General features: G+C 36.1%; 1 protein-coding gene across 9 annotated transcripts; it reads right to left on the bottom strand.

Moving 5' to 3' along the window:
* Positions 1 to 1,053: 1,053 nt before the first annotated feature.
* On the bottom strand, positions 1,054 to 20,312 carry LOC110837497 (uncharacterized). 9 transcript variants are annotated; one of them, XR_015535296.1, is made up of 20 exons: positions 20,132 to 20,312; positions 18,840 to 18,908; positions 18,325 to 18,499; positions 17,492 to 17,667; positions 16,830 to 17,035; positions 15,845 to 15,991; positions 14,399 to 14,660; positions 12,740 to 13,000; positions 12,401 to 12,550; positions 11,385 to 11,638; positions 10,461 to 10,625; positions 10,071 to 10,218; positions 9,158 to 9,346; positions 8,578 to 8,699; positions 8,164 to 8,305; positions 7,339 to 7,491; positions 6,493 to 6,611; positions 5,639 to 5,753; positions 4,433 to 4,617; positions 1,054 to 2,275 (listed from the first exon to the last, which is right to left on the bottom strand). XR_015535296.1 is itself a non-coding variant. In XM_022079692.2 (19 exons), exons 1-19 carry the CDS (start codon positions 20,148 to 20,150, stop codon positions 2,211 to 2,213), a joined length of 2,898 nt encoding a protein of 965 aa, XP_021935384.1. In that variant the 5' UTR covers positions 20,151 to 20,312; the 3' UTR covers positions 1,054 to 2,210. The 9 variants fall into 9 exon arrangements, 7 of the variants coding, with proteins under 7 accessions (XP_021935384.1, XP_021935381.1, XP_021935378.1 ...); XR_002545693.2 differs by lacking the exon at positions 4,433 to 4,617 and adding an exon at positions 4,298 to 4,393; XM_022079692.2 differs by lacking the exon at positions 4,433 to 4,617 and having other exon boundaries at positions 8,164 to 8,266.
* Positions 20,313 to 20,793: the final 481 nt, after the last annotated feature.

Here is a 20,793-nt window from a genome sequence, read left to right as displayed (position 1 = left end):
GTCATGTACTCATTGAACCAGTTGGATTATCTATGCCTCATACCATCATTCCGACCCAGACTTAAAATCACTGGGTGGCACTAAAATCGCCATTCTTCATTGCCTACAATCGATAATACCAACGTACCGGCCACAAAATCTCGATGCCACTCAAGAAACTAAAAAATGATGTATGCCAAATCCGTGAAAAACAACTTTTTCTGTTATTCTTAGTGCGATTGAAACAATAAAAATTTGTGATCTTATTCGAGTTACATCCCACAACCTGCACAAGAAACTAAAGCCTTGTCAAAAATTACACTACTTAAAACAATATTACAAATTTTGTCAATAATGTTGTAACAAATGTAACAAACATGAACGTCCACAACGGAATTTAAGGTTAAAACAGTTTATTGATTTATGTAACAGAAACATATGTTTCATAGTCACTTGCTTGAAGGTGAAGTAGCTCATTAATTCCAATTCAACATTCTTTAGTGTTTGTAAGTCTTATAAAAGTATGAGCCTTTGCATTATCTGAGTGTGTTTGACAACTATGTTGGTGAATGAGGTTTGATTTTCAGAGAGGTGATTTTTTTTAATCACCTGCCATGTCAATAAAGACTATTAAATTTCACCAATTTTTAAAAATATTTGCAATTATTTCATGTTCCATTGTTGTCCTGACAATGGAGCACAACTAATATGATGAAAGTGTGGATGATAATACTGGTGATTACTTTTTACTTGTTTACAAAAGGTTACTTTTGAAGGTCTCTTTTGAATATCAGAATACACGTCTTGGTATCCATTTTCAGTTACACTTGGTATGAGTGCCAAACAAAATTTCTGAAACATGTAGTTGAATAATACATAACTGCAGAGTTTAAATTAGTATTTGTGAAGATACAACATATGAGTTTAATAATAATAATAAAAAACACAGAGACTTGAGCTATCATACTATCTTCTTAACAATGCTATTCTGCCACGCTATGGCCTCATCTACCACCGGATGTAGAGCCAAGCAAAGTAGTGTTCACCTTGGTTTTGTTGTTATGTCTCTCCTAGTGACATGGTTTAAACATTTTATTATCATTAATTTACATCCTCTTCAAATTAGGTACACATACTGGTGTCTTTGATTAACACACATCTGGCATAAATAATTTTAATTAAAGGAAAGTAGAGAAAATCCACATATGGACAAATACAAGATTACAAATGAGTGGACTTATGACACCAGCTGCATGCTTACATTACCTCTGGTCTGGGATTTAGGAAATTTCAAGCGCTTGATTTTTGTTACATGCTGTCTTAAAGGGAAAACAAACTTTGCATATTTGTTTTTCTAATGTCTTTAAAATGTGTTATATTGTAGGTAGTACATGAAATTATAACAGTTTTCAACCAAATTGGCGGCTGAAGCATGCACCAATCACATAAACTGTGCCATGGTAGGAAGTAGTGGTGGGAGGTGGATGGGCGAGAAAGTGAGGAAACAACATACAGTGGTGCCGGATGTAGCATCGTGGATCATTGGTTTCCAGTGAATGTTTACAACACTATGCAAAGAAGATGTGAGAACTGGCAACAATGCATGCGGCAGCTGATGCTTCCATCACACAGTTCCTGAACAGACTGAGGTCTAGCTGCTTACCAACAGACCTTCTTTGCACTGATTGGTCACTCACAAAGAGCAGAACTCGACTCAGCCGCCAATTCCGCTGAAAAATACTATAGCTGGCAAGATCTGTGGTAGTTAATTTTTAGTTTGGCAAGTACACCTGACACAAGTTTCTAAGCCTTGTCAATATGTGACACAAGGCAAACAGGAGGTTCTGCGGGATTACATAGTCATTTTTCAAGGAGAAGAAAAAGGAGGGATAAGACAGGAATCAGCCCTGCTAAATCCAACTTCTACTGGGATGAGACACAAAACTAGCAACAATTTGGCAATTTTCACATACAGTACCAAATTCAAACCTTCTATAAAAATTTGTATTCTGCTGATCTTCATCATTATAAATGCTGTCCTAAATCATATAAACTTGAAAATATACTTCATCTATGAAAGCTGCTCCCCTGGTAGCATTCTCTGCTGGTCTTAAATTATTTTCACTGACATGTGGCAACTTTATGAAACTTGTCCTCCAAGTATCTTCAAATTATTGTCTGCTTCATCAGTGCAATAAAAAAGGTGTTGGCAGGTACAGTTATTCAACTCATTAAGTAATATCTTGTCCTTGTACTTTCTGTGAGGTAAAATCTTCAATGTGCATTCCAGACGTGTCTGTAAAGAAAAACAAACAGTAATCAATAAATAATACAAACACAATTTAGCTACAAACTCAAATATGCTCTTGTAAATGAAATAGATCATTATCAGATACACATTACCATAAGTTTACAGAATTGCTGAAACAATAACACCAGTCAGCATTGCTTACATATAAACAACATTAAATTGCCATTTTAAAGTAGTATTAAAATACTTTAAAAGAATGTATTTTTCTTGTAGTCTGTTAAATGTGTTACATTTTATGTCGCTTGCATAACATGTTAACATGAAACAGTGTTGACACGAACATGAGCTAGGCACACAATCCATGTCAAGATGATATGCATTTTGTTACAACTCTCAATACACATTATGATCTACAAAATTTCAAACACTGCACACTGAAAACTTCTTCCACCTGTTGTAACTAACCACAACTACTTCCAGTTCACATACTGAGGGATCAAGTCATTTTTCAAGATCCATGCAGAAAGCTAAAGATGTCTTATGGATTGTTGTGTCATGTAGTCTTGTAGTGATTTACCAACTTTTCAAAGGTTCTTACTGCCTCCATCATCAGGATGATGTACTCTATACCTCTACCAGACTACATGGCGTAACAACTCAGATAACATCCATCTTCACACTAGCTGCCGTGAAAACCTGAAATCTCAGTAGGAAGCTGGTTTCCTGCAGTATGTGTACAAAGAAAAATATTTTAATTCATATTATTTCTGTGCTGAAATGTGACTTTGAAATAACAAAAACAAGTTTCACTGTAGTATTCACTCAAACAAACTTACAGTATAAATACCTTATGACTAATTCTTCCCTATTTCCAACCACCAAATTCTATTACATAATTTAGTTCTTTGGTCACATTAACTGGGTTAATATAAGGGGTGGCCCAGCTATGCCATAAGCCTGATATATATATAATCTGTGGCATAACAGCCCTATGAGAGCCAAAGCCGACTAGCTGGCTGCTGGCCTCACGTTCACATGCCTAAGCAGAGGTGAACGATCATCCAACCAGATATAGAATGACGTGTGGTCAACACGACGAATCCCCCAGCCATTGCTAGTTTTCATAACCGGATTATGCTACTGATTGTAGCTCCCCAATTTCCTCACGATGCTGGGTTGGCACCAGTCCCATACACTGGTCAAAAATCTCACGAGAAATTTCTTTCCCAGAGACTCAAACCAGCGTGCATTCTGTATCACTGGTCCGAAGCATGATGCCTCAGACCGTGCGGCTACGGCGCAGGACGCCTTAAGCCTGATGCCAACAGAAAACATTTATACACCTCACTACTCACCAAACTGCACAAGGATGTATTCATGTTTACAGTTTCTTTGTTTAGTCTTGTTGTAAATAGTGTTTACAGATAATTAAATTCATATTCAAAAGCCAGTATTTAAATGAACTCAGTGTACATTACTCTAGTGAATACATTTTCTCTTTCTACAACCAGACTTGATTTGCAAATAGAAAATTTTATGGTACAACTCATAACACTGATGCACACAATTATACAGAACTAAATAAATAAAATCTGAAGAGAGGGCTGACTTATTGGTTCTTGGTTTATTTAATGACAGTACTTCAAGCGCATGATCAACATGATGAAAAATGTCCGTCACCTGACAAAGATTTGAACCTGGAGCCTCCCAAACAATTCAGAAAATAATGAGTGGGAGTTCTGCCTGTAGAGGGCAGTTCTTTTTTAGGTGGTCAGTTATGAGTATCCGATGCTAAAGACATCAAGAATCTTGAATTATTCTTTGTTATTTTCACAACTCCACAACCGCTTTAAAATACATTCTGTCTTAACCACATTAACTTGATCAATTAATTTACATTAATTTTTTTAAGACCCACATTATTTAAAGGTCTAAATACATATATAGAAGTAGTATGAACACGATAAAAAAATGTTTTCAATAGAAGTTGCAGGAAACCACAACATACATTCAATATTTTCAAAGGACATATCAACTTTGACAAAATCACTAATACAATAACAATACCTATTATGGGTGCACCATCAAAAGTGATGTCCAACCTCCTGCTATCGCCCTGCCTTGTAGCTCTTGCCCGCTCGATTTACAATGCATTGCACATACCTAGACAGCAGACAGATGTCATGCGTAAATGAACAGTACCTCTTTAATGCCACCCCTAGGGTGCATTTCTTCATTCTTCTCATCGCGCAGTGTTTCCTATCTTCGCATCTTGCCCAACATCTTGGTTGTGTGTTACATTCCTTGCTGTTCATTTCTGTAGCAGTATCATCTCTAATGTTCATAATCTATTTGCCAACTTCAGGTACCCGATATTGGGAATTAGGCTGTACAAGGGAAATTAAAAATGTTTTGGCAATACTGGAAGAAATCACCGTATGATTGGCAACGCTGCTGAGGCCTGGTCATACTGTAGCTAAAGGTCAGACAATAACATGCTGTGAGTGTGCCTCAGATGTCCATTTACACTGAGTGCGTATGGCATAAAGATGGTTGCAACAACAGAGGTCTGCACAAATTTGAGCAAGGTCTTGCAACAGTTTTAATAGTTACTCTTCAGTTTCCAAGAATAATTTATTGAGAACACTCCATGTTTAATTTGTTTCTGGATGCTGAAGAGCGTCCTTACATGTCTGCATCAACACCACTGGTTTGACTGCTTTTAAATATTTTGATCCACTGACACACACTTCACTGATGCAACATTTCTATCCATGTCCATACTTGGCGATGGATGTCTTCAAACACAACAAAATGCACTACTGCATCTTGCTTGTCCTTGGTGAAAACCTCTAATAGAGCAGTCACATTTACAACATGCTCACTTGGCAAAAATAAACAACTCAGCTATACTTGCAGTATGCCATTATCTGACCTCTAACAACAGAATGACCTGGCATCAGTAGCATTGCCAACCATACAACAAAAATATTCCAATAATGCTCTTGCTTTCTGAATCTCCTTCAAATAATTATGAATTCTGGTCACTCTTTATGAGTGGAAGCACTGAAACCAAAGCAGGTGTCACAACTTCTTTCAGTTTCACAGATTAAGAACTCTGGACCTGCAATTAACTTTACTTAGTGACCCATTTCGACACATGGCAGGTCTCCTTGGACTGACGATCAGTCCATGAAGACATGTTCCAATCAGTATTTGAACCTACAATCTGATGTGAGCTACCTTAAATCCATGAATGCCTGAAAATGTGGCTGTCTGCGGAGACTTCATTCATGAAAAATGTAAGACTTTAGTTGTTGCACACAATACCTTCAGCTAATAATGCTGGTGTCACTGCAGGATTTATAAAATATAATTCATAACAAACTCATCATTATGAAACATTACCCATGTTGCTGGGCTCCACCGTAACTGCAGTGCTGTCCCCTGTCCCTGGCTGCAGGAAGCTGCTGAAGTGGTCAGCAATACCAGATTCAAGAACTTGCTCATTCAGTTGGTTTGACTGAATAACATAAAGCATATCCGTATGATCTGAAGCTTTCACAGCAATTAAGTATAATAAATTCTTCTCAGGCTACCAGCTGTGTAAGGCAGTTTATGTTTTCTCCATTAAACCACCTTACATGGTTGGTGGCCCAAGAAGAATTCATTATAAAGCACATATTGTGAAACAACACTGTAGCAACTGTTATGAAGGTTAATTTCATCTTTGTACTAAAGATATTTGCTGTACTGGTGACTTGAGACCATGCAGTAAGAGATGTGTGTGTGAAGTAATTCTGTGGCCTTGAAACATCCAATTTAGTGATGGCTGCTACAATCCCAAAATAGCTTATTCAGTTTCTTCCAGGGAAACACTTCACTTTTCCATATCAGTTAGGTACAAAGTGCTATTTTCAATAATAAACCCTTTTCATAAATCCAAACACAAACCTTGCACCCAAATACAAACCTTTTGGAAAAGATGTATGTGAATCATGCAATGAAATACAGCACAGCACTAAGTGACACCAGTTTATGAATGATGAATAGCAGGAGGATGCAGAAGAATATTTGAAATACTTTTGCCTGATGGAATGAGGAAAACCATAAGAATCCTTATTCAGGATAACTGATCTTAGACCTGGTTCACAGATTCACCTGAATATGAAGTGAAAATGTTAATCACCAATCTATGAATTCAGTTGCTAAATTCAGGCATTCTTATCCAACACACATTGTCAGTACAGAAGATGACTCACTTGCTTATTTAGAGATTCCACAACCATGGAAGATTGTGTATAGTGCAACACCTGTTTGCTCTGGTGACTGCAATCTGATATTCCACCATTACTGCCATGGTCTGTTGTTTCTGATGGCTCTGTAAGATGCAGTCAGGCAAATATGAATGAAAGCTCTTCAGACAAAACCATTATGACACAAAAATCACTATTAACAAAATTCAAGGCACATTTTTGGGCCTTCTTATATGAATTTTCTTAATATTCATGTTAAAAAAGTATTTAAAAATACATTATAACCAACACCCATGACTCTTTAGATGCAAACAGTCATAACACATATGTTTTACTATATTTAGTTTGTTATGTGTTGAAAACAAATTTAACCAACACACAAGTGTTCATACATACCAATTAATGAAGTAATATCTTAGAATAAAGTCTCATAGCAAGTATGCTAATTGCTCATCCACTTTTAACATTAAGACCTCTGTGGTTTGTATATTAATCATAAGTCCTGAATATCCCCCTAGACTATGAAGTCAGTAAGTGTCTATAGAAAGTTAAATTAATCTTAAAGTCAATAAATATGTTAATTCCACTGTGATTTTACATTAATAAGAAGAAAAAGTAATTTCCTTAAAAGAAAAACTAAACACAATACAAGATAATGACAAGACACGTGGGCATTTGGTAAAACAACTTGGCCATCAAAAATATTTATATAATTTGCTTGGGAACTTAATTGTAGATAATTGGAATGGAACTACAAATATTGAATGTTAAATGAGCAGGAACCCTTAAGCAACATAAGAGTAAACAATGATGCTATTGTAATTACATATGTGATGAGCTGCAAACACATACCCATTCCATCTTCTATGTACTGAAAAGAATCAAGATTGATGTCAGCTGAAGCTAAAGCTGTGCTGAATATATCCATCGTGCTGGATGCAGAGGAAGTAGGCACAATCCTGACTGCAGAACTAGAAGTGTCTCTACCAGAATCAATCGCTTCCCCTGAACAGAAGTAAGAAAAATCTCTAATACAGGAAAAGAGAGAGATAAATATAAAAGAAAGACATTCTTTGAAATTTTGTTGCAACATTGGCTTTGATGGCCATTTATTTCAGATACAAACCCATTGTTGCAAAGCTAAACACAATACAGACACAACACTGCATTAGGACAATTATTTTTACTTGTATTTTATTAAATAATGACCAGATTAAAAACATTTCAAATAACAGCTGTACATTTTTATAAGGTCTATACTTTGTCATTTACCAATTTTTGAGAAAATCAAGATCTTTGTAAAGAGGAAGTCATACTGGCTTATTTAAATAAAAATTAAATTAATCAAACATTCACTACACATCTCCAATGCCAAATTTCATTAAAATTAATTCAGTAGTCTTAGAGATGAAACAAGTGGATGGACAGACATGGTTTCCCCATTCTGCATTTACTGCATGCAGTTTCTGTAAAAACATCAAGCATGCTCCTGTTTTGCCCATGCAACAAGGAGCATAACAGTGGATTATATCGGGGCTCTCCAGACAGCTGTTTACACAGCTAGTGGTCAGCATATCATTCAAGGAAGAAGACTGGACTCTAGATCTAGGAGGAAGAGAATCAAAGCGGGCCAGCTCTCTTCAAAAGACTGACATACATATATGATATACCACATACTACCTGCTGCAGCTCCTGGTTGATGAATAGAGTAGATTCCAGTCTGAGGGTCAAGTTCACCAATCACCTCCATCACTTCATGACTTCCAGAATCACCAATATCCTGTTGGACCACCCGGTGCAGGTTAGTATTGCAAGCATTCTGAGAACACGTTCACAAGGAAATAAACTTAAAAAACTCAAGTAACTTGGGACATCTGGCAGGAATGGCTGTAAAAATTCTGTGCACAACTTTAAATAACACAGCAGCAAAAACAGTTCCACTTTCCTTTTAAAAATACTAACGGCTCTAAGTTATGTCTTTTTAACAAAGTGTTGCATGTTAGGAACAGATGCAAGTGCTCTGAGTCCCAAGTTTCTTTTCCACCCACAAAATATTTTATTTTCTGGATTTTTCATGTAAACATTACTCACTTGTACTGTGGGAGTGCCTGTACTGGAAGTTGGCACAGTGTCTGCAACTTGAATTCCAGCCTGACTAAGCAGCACTCTAGTCTCTGCAGTACCCGATTGACCAAGCAGTTCCACCGCTTCCTCTGTATCAATCACAGATATAATTTCCAATTACACTAGGCTACAAAATCCATCCAACCACTGAAAGGTGACAAAGTGTGATGGTCTCTATTCTTTTCCAACAAAATGTCACTACTAAATTCAGTAACAAACTGTAGGCAGGTAAAAGAAACAGTTCTATGAAAGAAAGAAGCTGAAATGAATAAGGAAGTTCTGGACATGTGTATACTATGCTATTTCATTTAGCACCTCAACAAAAATGTCAGCAAATCCATTTCCTCTAGGGGGAAAAAAAAGTTACTTTTAACTTCTGTGTGATGCATTTTTAGGTACCCCAATTCTATTATTTTTATGGAACAAGCTTGTAAAAATAAACATTTCACTCCATTCTATTATTTTTCCAACTCACAGAGCATCTTCTAAAAAAGAAAACAGAGTTCAGTTACCGGACATATAAATCAGTATTAATGCATCATAGTACCTAGAGTGACAACTCTTCCTCCAGCCATGTCCACAGGTAATGACATTTCTCCAACAGGTGCTTTTGAAATGGCTTCCAATGGCGGTGCTGAGTTCTGAGCTGTTTCCTCCTTGGGTGGTTCATTTATTTCTACCTCAATGGGAGCATGTTTCTCTTCAGTGTCTATTTGGATCCATTCTGATGATGCAGCTGTTGGGAAGGGAATGCACAGTTAAAATAATGCACAACATAAGTTTGAAATTATTATCTAGAACTGACAAGCACGAGCCAGAAAACAGAGGAAAATAACCAACAGTGCTGCACTGTTAACTCTCATGTGCAGTAGCAGTACAGTGTATTTGATTCTAATTAAAAATACATTTATAAATGTATCTGAAAGAAGAAGAAACCAGAAACTATCAGCTTCTCAAGAAGGAATACACTGCATGGAGTTTACTACTACCCAAAAAATATAAAACACATTCCTGCAAAATATGCTGTGACAAATTTCAGTGAAGAAAATATATTTATCCTTTATTTTAAATGTTATCTTAGCAAACACTTGCATTGGTAAATCAAATCTAATCATATTTCCACAACATTTCCTAAAATTAAATGATAGAGAATTCCCCCAAGTAATTTAATTTGAAACAAAACCTGCAACAGTGAACAACATTCCATATTATATGCAAAACCACTGAAAATTAGCCATATGTAAGCAGAATACTAGTAACTTACCATTTCATGTTTTTTTTTAAATTACAATTATAATTCTGATTTAAAATTTACAGATATCTGGATAATTTGTGACAAGAGATTTGTGTGTGTATTTGTTTTTGTGAAAAAGAAGATACATGTGGACAGAAACAGCAATTCCTATGAATATAAAAACATGATGTAATGTTATTTCATTACAATGCAGAAGTAAAGGTACCTTTTGCTGGTGTTTCACTCATTGAGATTGTTGCACTTTCAGATGAGCTTCCACTGTCAGAGAGAATACCTGAGGCCTGAAGGATTTCTGCTAACACAGAGTTCTTGGCGAACTGTTCTTGACTTAAATCAAGAACAATCACATTTCCCTGCAACAAAAATTGACATAAACAAGAAGTGAGTAACTGTAAAAATGTGTCTGTATAACCTGCACATAACTTAACTCTCGCAAGAATATTTTCAACACACATATTATAAGACAAAGTTAAGTACCCATAAGGTGTTCTCTGTTCATATCACAGCATGATTAATGCCTAATAAACTTTTAAATATCTGAGGAAACAAAACACAGTTCAATGAACTCCCACTGTCTACTGATAAAATGACAGACCTGTGTAGACGAGACTGGCAGGTTGAGTGCCTGCTGGCCATTTCCACTGCTGCCACTGGACTGTATAACTGTGGCTGGCTTCTGCATAGTCACTGTAGTAAGAGGAGATGAGGGCAGATTTGCTGAGGTAAGCGACTTACTCATGATTACCTTGCCCACAACTTCCTACATGGAACAAAATAACCGTAAACAATTTACCAGTTCTAATCTACTTAGACACACCTACAAGGTTTTAAAGGTATTCACTATTCAGAATATGCAATGTAGGGTACCAGAAGATCAGGCCTTACAGGTTCTAATATCACTTATTCTATGTGTTTAAAACATGTCAGCACTCAACTGCAAATTTACAATAATTTCTCAGTTTTCATCACATAAAAATATTTATTGTACTTGCCATATTCCTATTTTTCTTATTAAAATTATTTTTAAATTTGCACATATATTAACAATGTCACCATGTACTGATTAATGGTAGGTGTTGTTCCCACCTCTTAAATCCGAATGGCTACCATATTTGTATTACTACTGATAGGAGTTAAAAAGTAGAATAACGGTAAATTTCCAATGGTATGATGCTCATAATGAGTTTCACAAAGTCAGTAATACTGTATGTGAATATGATAAATGAGCAACTGTGGACTGCTGCCTTGGGGTGGTACTTCAGGTAGGAGGTTGGTCACATATATTATGAACCACCACAAAAATATTGGATTTAAACAGGATAATAATCAAAGGATCTTAGGGTATGGATTTTATTGAGCTCCTTCAGGAAAAGGTCCAGTGGAAGACTTTTGTGAACACAGTGATGAACCTTTGGCTCCCCACCCAAACAGCAGGACATTTCTTGACCAACTACCAGTGGTTAAAGTATGAACTGCACTAGAACAGTCTGTACCATAGAATTAGTGACACCATACTCACTTTTCCTCCATGAGACAGAGTTACACCTCTACTAAACCCAGTGGCTGAACCCTTCTGCACCACAATAACATTAGGCTTCCCTCCAGCCGGTCGTGCAATGCCAGAGTTTTGAGCTGAGATATGCATTGCCTGAATAGGTTTTGGGTTGTTTTTGGTAATGAAGGTGGTAGAAACTGCTGGGCGAATATGGGATGATGGAGGAGAAGGCCCTGAAGATGATGTGGTGTTTACTGTCATTATTCTAGGAGCAGTACCTGTGGATAAGAAAGCTTTCATATTCAGGTGTCATTATCTTCTTCCTTAATGCAGATACAAAACAGTTTGCCAAGCATCTCACGATGTTACTGCTAAGTACTATGGGAGTAAAGAAAGTCAGGATAAAAACTGAAAAGAAATGGCAAGGTGACATTTAACAATTTTTAAAAAAAAATTAAGCATATGAAATGAAGATGTTGAACATGTGAACACTGGTGAGACAAAGTGAAGCCCACTATATCCCAGATGAAGCAATGTGTTATGATCTGTGAACTGATGCACTACAATCAGCACTAGTTCAGATATCCTGGATAAATTCAAGCACTACAATCTGCCCTATCCTCTGATAACCAAGGCAAAAGGGTGCACTACAATCTGCATTAGCCTCCGACATCCTGTGCAAAGCAATGCACTATGACCTACACTAGAGGGGGTAAAAATTGGGGGGGGGGGAAGGAAAAAAAACTGTGATAGCCAAGGACATCTAAGGTGTAGTGATCAAAGGGTTAAATAGACACAATATTCTGTTTTGTCCCCATTTAAATATCCTTGTGTAATCTTTCTTTTTGTAGGTCTTCAAAAATTCCTTTTTGTTAATAGACAATGACTTTCAATATATGATTTTGTTTAATTTTACAACTCAATTACGAATTTCTTTATGAAAATTTATAATCCCAAAAATAGTTTTCTCAGCTAATTTAAGAGGAAATAAAGATCAGGTTAAATTAACAGAAGAGTATGAAGGCTTCAATTACACTTACTTGCTGGCACAGTCCTTGTTACCATAGAAACACTGGCAGTTGTTGCGCTCATTACATAAACAGGTGCTTGGCCACTTGAGCTAAAACTTGGTTTTGGCAGTATTTTTGTAGCACTGCCTACACTTGACATAGGCATTATCTTCATTCCAGCTACAATAAAACAACATTAAGATTAGTATATTAACATGTATTTATTACTTTTGTACTGAAATGCAATTTCCTACAAAAAATGTGAAAGGCAGATTTCACTATACAAACATACCACTACATAAAAAGTTTACATTTTGACATCTGAATGTCAGACAGAATTATGTTATTAATAAAGACGTCTTAACTCACTGGAATCCTGCTTGATGTGTAAACTTGATTTTGAAGAATGCAGAGCTGTCTTCAGCTGCACACCCTGCACACTGGGGAGGTTTGTCAGTGTTTGTGTGACTCCACCAGGTCCTCCTGTCAACTGATTAGGTGTCATAGGGATAACAATGGAACCAGAGCGAGGCCGAGGTTTCGCAGGTAACTGAACAGATTTGGGTCGGATCTTCGGAACACCACCCTGAGATGTGATATATGCAGTTGTTGGAATTCCACCAATAGAAACTGAAACCAAATAAAAGAATGTAACACCAATCTTTCCAAGATACAACTTCACTTCTAATGCATCCAACATCCTACAGAAAACTACAAACACTCCAATGTATTGCAGATACAAATGTGTTACTGTAAAAAGAAACCTACCATTACAAATTTAAATTATTACATATCAAATGCAGAATCAGTCATTAGTTTTCCTTAAATATTCACTAAATCAAAAACTGTTTCAAGTAAACGATATGTCTTAATTAGGTCTACAGCATATCTATCTGATAGCAGAACATAGAGGTTCAACACTACTGATACCAGACCTTCCATCAATAATAATTCCGAGCCAGTTCCACCCACCTCCAAACCTCACATTTCATTTCCCCAATATCTTTCTCAGTATTACCCTAACATCTCCTCAGTCTTCGAAAGTACCTAAAACAAAATAGGTCAATAGGAAAATAAAAAAAATTACAAAATTTCTGATAAAATTACTTTTGGAAAGAATGTTCAGTATTTTTACATTTGTTTTGAAATATGAATATGGCTGTTTCAATATACATGTAAGTTTAAGTTCCTTATTTCGCTTACACAGATGATGATAATTACAAAAAAAATATAATTTGCATTAACCATGTTTTCAATTACCTGGGCCCCTGCTTCCCCCATTTACCACAAATAATTGACACTACTCTACCTTCAAATCCCCTTTCACTTCACCCCTGAATATTCAAGTATTTTACTGAACACTTTGTTTTCAACACTTAGAATTTATGTTCATACCTCAAAGGGATCATGTTTCACAGCCATGCCCACCAAAATACCTTACAAACTAATAACACTGGTTATTGCAAAGTTGGTTTTATTAATTTCTTAACAGTTATTTCTCATCGCATATACCTATACACTTATATACATTTCATTGATCCAGAAGTTAATTAGACTGACTATGGGATATAGAATAAGTCATATAGTACAGAATATATGGATGAATAAATATTGAATATGTTTCACAAACATGAAGGTTTAGCATGTTTCAGAGGTCCTTGCTGCCTCCATCATTGGGGATTATCACACTGATGATTGATGCAGCAGAGACCTCTGAAATGTTGGTAATCTTCTACCAGACTACATAGCAATACATGCCAGCCATAAAAACCTCAAATCCTACCAACTGGAAGTCAGATTAAAACAAATCAACATCAGTATACTTATCAGCTACCTCCCTACTCACAGTAATTGTTGTCTCACATGTAAATGTAGGCCTCTTCCAGGAGACTCAAGTGTTTGTTATCATATGCACTGGGCACCAACATAATTAAGAATAAGTACTTAATACAACTTTGTTCTCACAAGGACATCTATCTAACACCCAAAAATCTGTCTGCATCTACAAAGAGACGAATGACAACTTACCTGTAGTTGCTGTGAGGTTACCACCACTATCTGGATTCGTGGATATAGTCACAATGTTTCCCATTCCACCAGGACCTGGGTGCAAAGGGGCTCCCATAGTAGATGATGTCTGGTTATTTATGATAAGAGACGCACCCCGAGGCTGTTGGCTTACTGTGTTGGATGAGCAAGTTGCTGACACTGTTTTCACAATAGGGACACTCAGCGACCTCTGCAGAATGCTAGGTGATCCAGCCGCTGTTGAACTTGACACTATAATGACCTATATAACAAAAGAAACAGAAGCATATAATATGGTCACTTCATTATTCAATTATTTTATACCAAGTGCAGATTAATTAGCATTTATTGAGCTGTACAACCGTGAACAATGAATCTTAGGTAGTTTTATGCTTATTCAAAATACTATCATGTGGCACTTGTCTGGAAAACTGAAGGAAACTATAAAGAAAACCTCTGGATAGTTGGTGCCCCAACTAAATTTTGAACTGAGAACCTCTCAACAACATTACTGCTCAGTAAACATATTTTCCAGTACATACTAAGGTAGCAATGAGCAAATATTTTTTCCCTGGGGTCCAAAAAGGTCTATTCTGAAGTGACTGTCAAAAACAAATTAGATATTACTCAATTATTTGCACTGGCTGAAAACACCTTACAGATACACCAAAATATATAGGACTAGTAAGTAATTTGGACACAGTATCCAAGTGGCAAATGTTCTAGTTTGGTTATCAGTGTGCTGCTAAACCATTAAAATTTGAGATAATAAAAAATAAAGGTCATATATATCACATGATTAAAAATCATATAAGGCTACAGACACAAAAATGCAGTCAAATCCCAATACAGCACACCGTCGCATTGCTCCCTCAAAAACATCAGAACACACATCAGTATTGTTAAGCATTATAATCAAGTCTGATACAGTTACAAGGTACTTCTTTTTATTTGGTACACACACACTTCTTTGTTTCCATCAGCTACAAAGACAACTCCTTGAAATAATCAGCTTTAAAAATATATATATATATATGCCAACAATTCTGCATTAATAAATAAAAGCAACTCAGGTAAGAAAGGACCTATATTGATTTGGGGACAGAGTTGGGTTGTTACTTGGGGTCAGTGGTGTAAATGGCAACATTCCAAATCCATGCAGTTACAGCAGATGAACCTTCCACAGAAAACTGAATAATAGTATAGGATAAAAAAGAATGGTGAAAGTTCTGTCATAAGATAGTGGATGATGATGATACACAAATAAACACAAGCAAATCCCAAATTTCAGTCCAAGAATTATCCTGTCAAACATTACATTAATGCAAGTAAATAAAATTTGATCACTTTTTATATTGATGTGCTACATCTTTGGCACATATTGGTAATACAGGCAAGCCTAACAGGATTTTTATGTTTTTAAATATAAATTCCTACAGCTCATACTTTTTGTGTTGTGGATGATGATGTGGTAGTGGTAACAGCTGATCTTCCACTTGTGGTAGTGAGAGTTATCTTCACCGGAGTCACTCCCATAGGAAATGCAACTGTTCTTGCGGGGGGTGGCTGCTGCTGTATAGAAATATTAGGCACCTGTAAAGATAAAGCCACAATCAATCTCAAAATGACTGTGAGGAGAAATGAGTTTTATTAGTCCTTTAAGTCTGAATGATTAGTTTAGTGACAGTTGATATAATCTTCAGAATGCTGAAAGATCACAAATCTGGCACACAATATTGTGAAACTTCTGCCTGTTGAAGACTACAGCACTCATATAGGTTATGTGGGCAAAGTAACCAGATATCGACCAGTTATGTTGTGAGCAGAAGGACCTGAAAATGGACAAGAAGCTCTTCAGCCAGACTCAAGGTTCTCACAACTACAAGCATGAAAATCTTATACTGTGTAGTTTGGTAGATACTGATCAAGATTTCAGAGAAAATCTCCTTCATCATTGATCAATGATCCACATCAAACATCTTCAAGAAGCTCTTCTTCCACATCGCACACCCAGTCACTACCAATGGTCTCGTCATCTACAGGTCATGTGGGTGAGACCTCATCCTTTCTAGCATATGACTGCTTTCAAATACTACACAATACTTTTAAAACTCTATAAATATATTTTTCTTTCATTCGAGTAAATTTCACTCACCTAAACAGTTACAGAGTCACCATCACATTGCAAAAATATAATTTACAATCTATGGATGATGAAAGAAGCCTGAACTGAAGTCAAATATTTTTGAAGAAAATATTCAGAATTCTACAAGGAAAATTTTAAATGTTTAGCCTAGCTACCATTTAAATAAATCTATTGAAACAAGTTTAGTAAATCTGCAATTATGGAACCCACAAAAAGAGTACCATACTAAAAGTATATGTATTAGAAATTGTCAGATTTTAACAGAAAAATAAATTATTTAATTACTTTAGGAGGTGGAAGAGTGGGGGATGGAGGCTGTACAATTCCTGATCCTTCGACAGATGATGACCGACGTCTCTTCCTAGATTTCTCGTCTTCTTCATCCTTCTTTTGTTGAATGGATGACATATTGGAAGCTATGGGACTTATGGACTGCTGAGGAATTTTGGCTCCCTCAGACATACTGACTTCACAAGTCTCATCAATGGGCACTACAGACCAAAAATACAAAACACACCACAAAATTTGTTCATGTGACAGCAATTCTTGTATAATGGGCTCAGTCCAAATAATAAACTACCTGTGAGATTCTTGTAATGGTGTACAATCACAAAGTATATCTAAGAATTTATTTTAAGAGGTTGTTTTAAATGTAGTCAGAGTACATAAACTAGATGAATAATGTCTAAAAAACAAAAACATACCTTCCCACAAGTTACATTATTTTTATCTCATGCCCCCCCCCCAAAAAAAAAATGAGGAATATTTTACTGCATACAAATACATTTATTCTTCCAAATCACATTATCTTATCATTAGAAGCTTTTTTGGCATTCTTCCTTTTTGCAAACATTCTTAATGTAGAAATACACACAAATAGCAAGCAAAAATATGATCTTGAAACAGATACATAATCATGTCTAGGTAAGAAGAACAGATAAACTTACAATTCTTCTTTATTGTATTTGCTGGTGGTGGGAGCTTAGCATTTTCAGCTGCAGCAATATTGGCAACATTGTTGGCTAATGCTGTAAAAGCTGTCTGAGGAACTAATCTTGGCATCAATGGAATTAACCTTCGTCCCTCAATTGCCCATTCTGTTGATGTATTTGGACCAGCTATGCTATAAAAAAACAAAATAAAAACATGCACACAAAAAGAATAACCAATGTTAATTACTGTAACAATAAAAGTGCTGGCATCTGTACCAGGTAAAGGTTGGTACTTCCTTCTCTAACTGTAAGCAGAAGGTTACTGGAACATAACAACTAGGTAACTGTCAGATGGCTAATGAAAAATGACCAGCAACTGTACACTATCCTTACCCCTCAGATCACAGGAACCTCAAAATTGAAAATTTTCAATTTCTTTTACAGGCTGAATGATACAAACTAATGTATTTATAACACTCGGTACCACAGACCCACTTGAGTCAGCAAAACCCTTTGCCATTCCAAGTTGTAGCTGTAACTCCTGATACTTCAAAAGAAAGACAGTTAAATCCCAAAAGGAATATTACTAAGTTCATGACTGACACATGCAGTTATCAGCTTTGTTTAGTCTAATACCTCATCAAAATGACTTATACAAAGACTTATTCTTTATGGTATTTAAAATAATAAATGTACTGTGTATGTGTTCTGTTCTGGTAAAAGCCCAATCCACTGACCAATCATATTGTTTACCTCATCTCCCAAAACATTGAGAAATCAGGTATAAATAAACAGAATTCATTCAGTTACAATAAAATAAAAGTAGGTAATATGATGAATTTACTTACTGTTCAGCAATGGTGGCTAATTTTTCATCATTTACAGCTCTTCGTATTTCAGCCCTATGCCTCTCCATTGAAATATTGAGAGTAAAGGCAAGGTCTTGCAGAAGTTTACGCTTATCCTTGCCGAGTTCTCCTTGAGCTCGCAAAGCTGAAACCAAACTGCCGTACGCTTCTAACTCTGTAAAAATGCAAAATGATGTTACCGAATGCATGTACACTTTGGTGATTTCATTGTTGTTTCCTTGTTGAACAATGAATTATCAACTACATATACCATATAATGCTGGATGACAGAATAATTATGAATGACAAATAGGAAAGATGCTAAGAGTAGCACTGACATATTTATAGGTACTGCTTAGATAAACTGGGTGGGGAAGACAATGGAAAAAACAGTCAGAATATGAAATATACAAAGCTACAATCTTACCTTTTGATCCCGCATGCTAAGGATAAAACAAAGATTGATACTGTTTGAGAACAGGGTAATACTCACTCACCTCCAATGTCATACTTACCCAAGCGTCGGAGAATGCGTTTGCATTCATCTCTTGACATATCAAGTAACATTGGCCACATTGTCATTGCTGAAAATAAAATATTTACATAAATTCTTAATAACACGGAAATAAATTATAATACAAAACATCCAGTTCATTATGAATCCAAGCCCCGCATGATGTTTGAGCAAGCTTATTGCATAGAGGAGAAGCTTATTATTCACTGATGCAGCATGGAATGAAAACCACTATAGAACATAATGTGACAGAAACAAAGGAAAGAACAAATAAGTGAAGGAAGAAAAGAATGTGCAGTTACATAATGTTTCATTAATCTCTGAATTCTGTATTAAATACTCTGTTTTCAGAAGCCATGACCATTTTATTTTTGAATATTTCTGAATTAAATTATTTATACCACTTGTGCTGGGTTTTAATTCAGAGTTCTTTATGTGCAATCTGGTGGGTGAAGAGAAGTCTAATATGTATAATGTAACAAAAGATGGTTACAAGATAGAAATCAATATGCTTGCTGGTTAGATACTTGCCTTGCCTGTTGTAACACCCCTCTGACACTTGTTTCTTATATGTAGACTTTCTTAGCAAAGACTTTCCACTTTAAAGTGTTTGCTTAGAATCTGCTACAGTAAGGACTGCAATATTGTCTAGAATAATTTCACGTAATAAGAGATGCAAATAGGTTTTATTAAAGAACTTTTGTGTTCATGACATCCAAACATTGAGCAAAAGCCACAACACTTTCATAATTTCAGCATACGCATTGCCACAACTCCTTACACAATGCCCCAAAATCGCAGAACACAAATTAATGTAATGCATACTGCAGGTATTTATGTAACATAAACTTCAATAAACATTCTACGCATAATGGCAAACATTACCTATACAAGTGTTGTGTTGTCAATTTATCAAGATTCCATAAACATCTGACACTATTATCATTGCTTGCATACTGCTCTTCGATATTGGTTATGTACAGTGGATGATATATGTAGAAGGTATTTGTGAAATACCATTTCAATAAAATTAAAAAATTCTCTTAAGTTTTGGGAACAATGTTTCTGATGAGCCCTGATGATGGAGGTAGGAAGGACCTCCGAAACGCTGGCAAGCTTCGAACAGACTACATGGAGTTATAAATCAGAAGGCAATAATCTTCGTACTCACCGCCGTGAGAACCTCAAATCCTACTGAACAGTAATATTACTTCATGAACTGCAAATAGAAATCGATCAAGTCATTACTTTAAAAAGAAATCCAACCACGCTTCAAACAGATATCTCGCCCACCTTCAATAGTCATATACATCGTGACAAACAGGCATTCATATACAACGTAAACCACATATTATCATATAGTGCATATCACCATCCCACATGCAAGCCATCATTTCGCATGCGAACACGTAAAAATAAAACCTATACACGAATTTAAACAAACGCGACCTAGTGTACATTCACTAAGTTCAAATATCTAGCAGTAAGATAAATCACACTAATGCCATCTTTGTACGATCTGCAGAACACATAATACATACAGGGATCATCGAAACAGCCCGAAAGTGTCAACTGGAAAACGAACGGATTTTGATTACATTTGGCATAGATGTCAATTCAAGCCATCGCGAACAAGTACTCTGCGTACGATAGGTTCTCTATGGTATTTCAATTAACCTCAATAACACGACGAAGTATGGTCGGTATTAGCCTGTTGCATCTGATTAAAGGGCTATCAGCATCAAACTCACAACACCTATCCGCAGCTGTTAGGAGTTACAATGCTGAACACGAACGATGTCACTAGTCACAAAGAACATCGCTCGCTAATCTGTGTTCGGAACGTAACAAATCAGCTGCAAATTTTGTTCTCTCCGGTAATCGCGAAACTAGCACCAAATAGCTCAACTTCCTACGAATTTAAAGGTTATGTTGACTGTAGAGGTTATTTTTTT

Source organism: Zootermopsis nevadensis, unplaced genomic scaffold, assembly GCF_977971745.1.
Source record: "Zootermopsis nevadensis isolate Lab colony 2312 unplaced genomic scaffold, Znev_1.0 Znev_ptg000016l, whole genome shotgun sequence".
NCBI classification, from domain to species: Eukaryota; Metazoa; Arthropoda; class Insecta; order Blattodea; family Termopsidae; genus Zootermopsis; species Zootermopsis nevadensis.
This window is presented reverse-complemented; position numbering and strand designations above follow the sequence as displayed.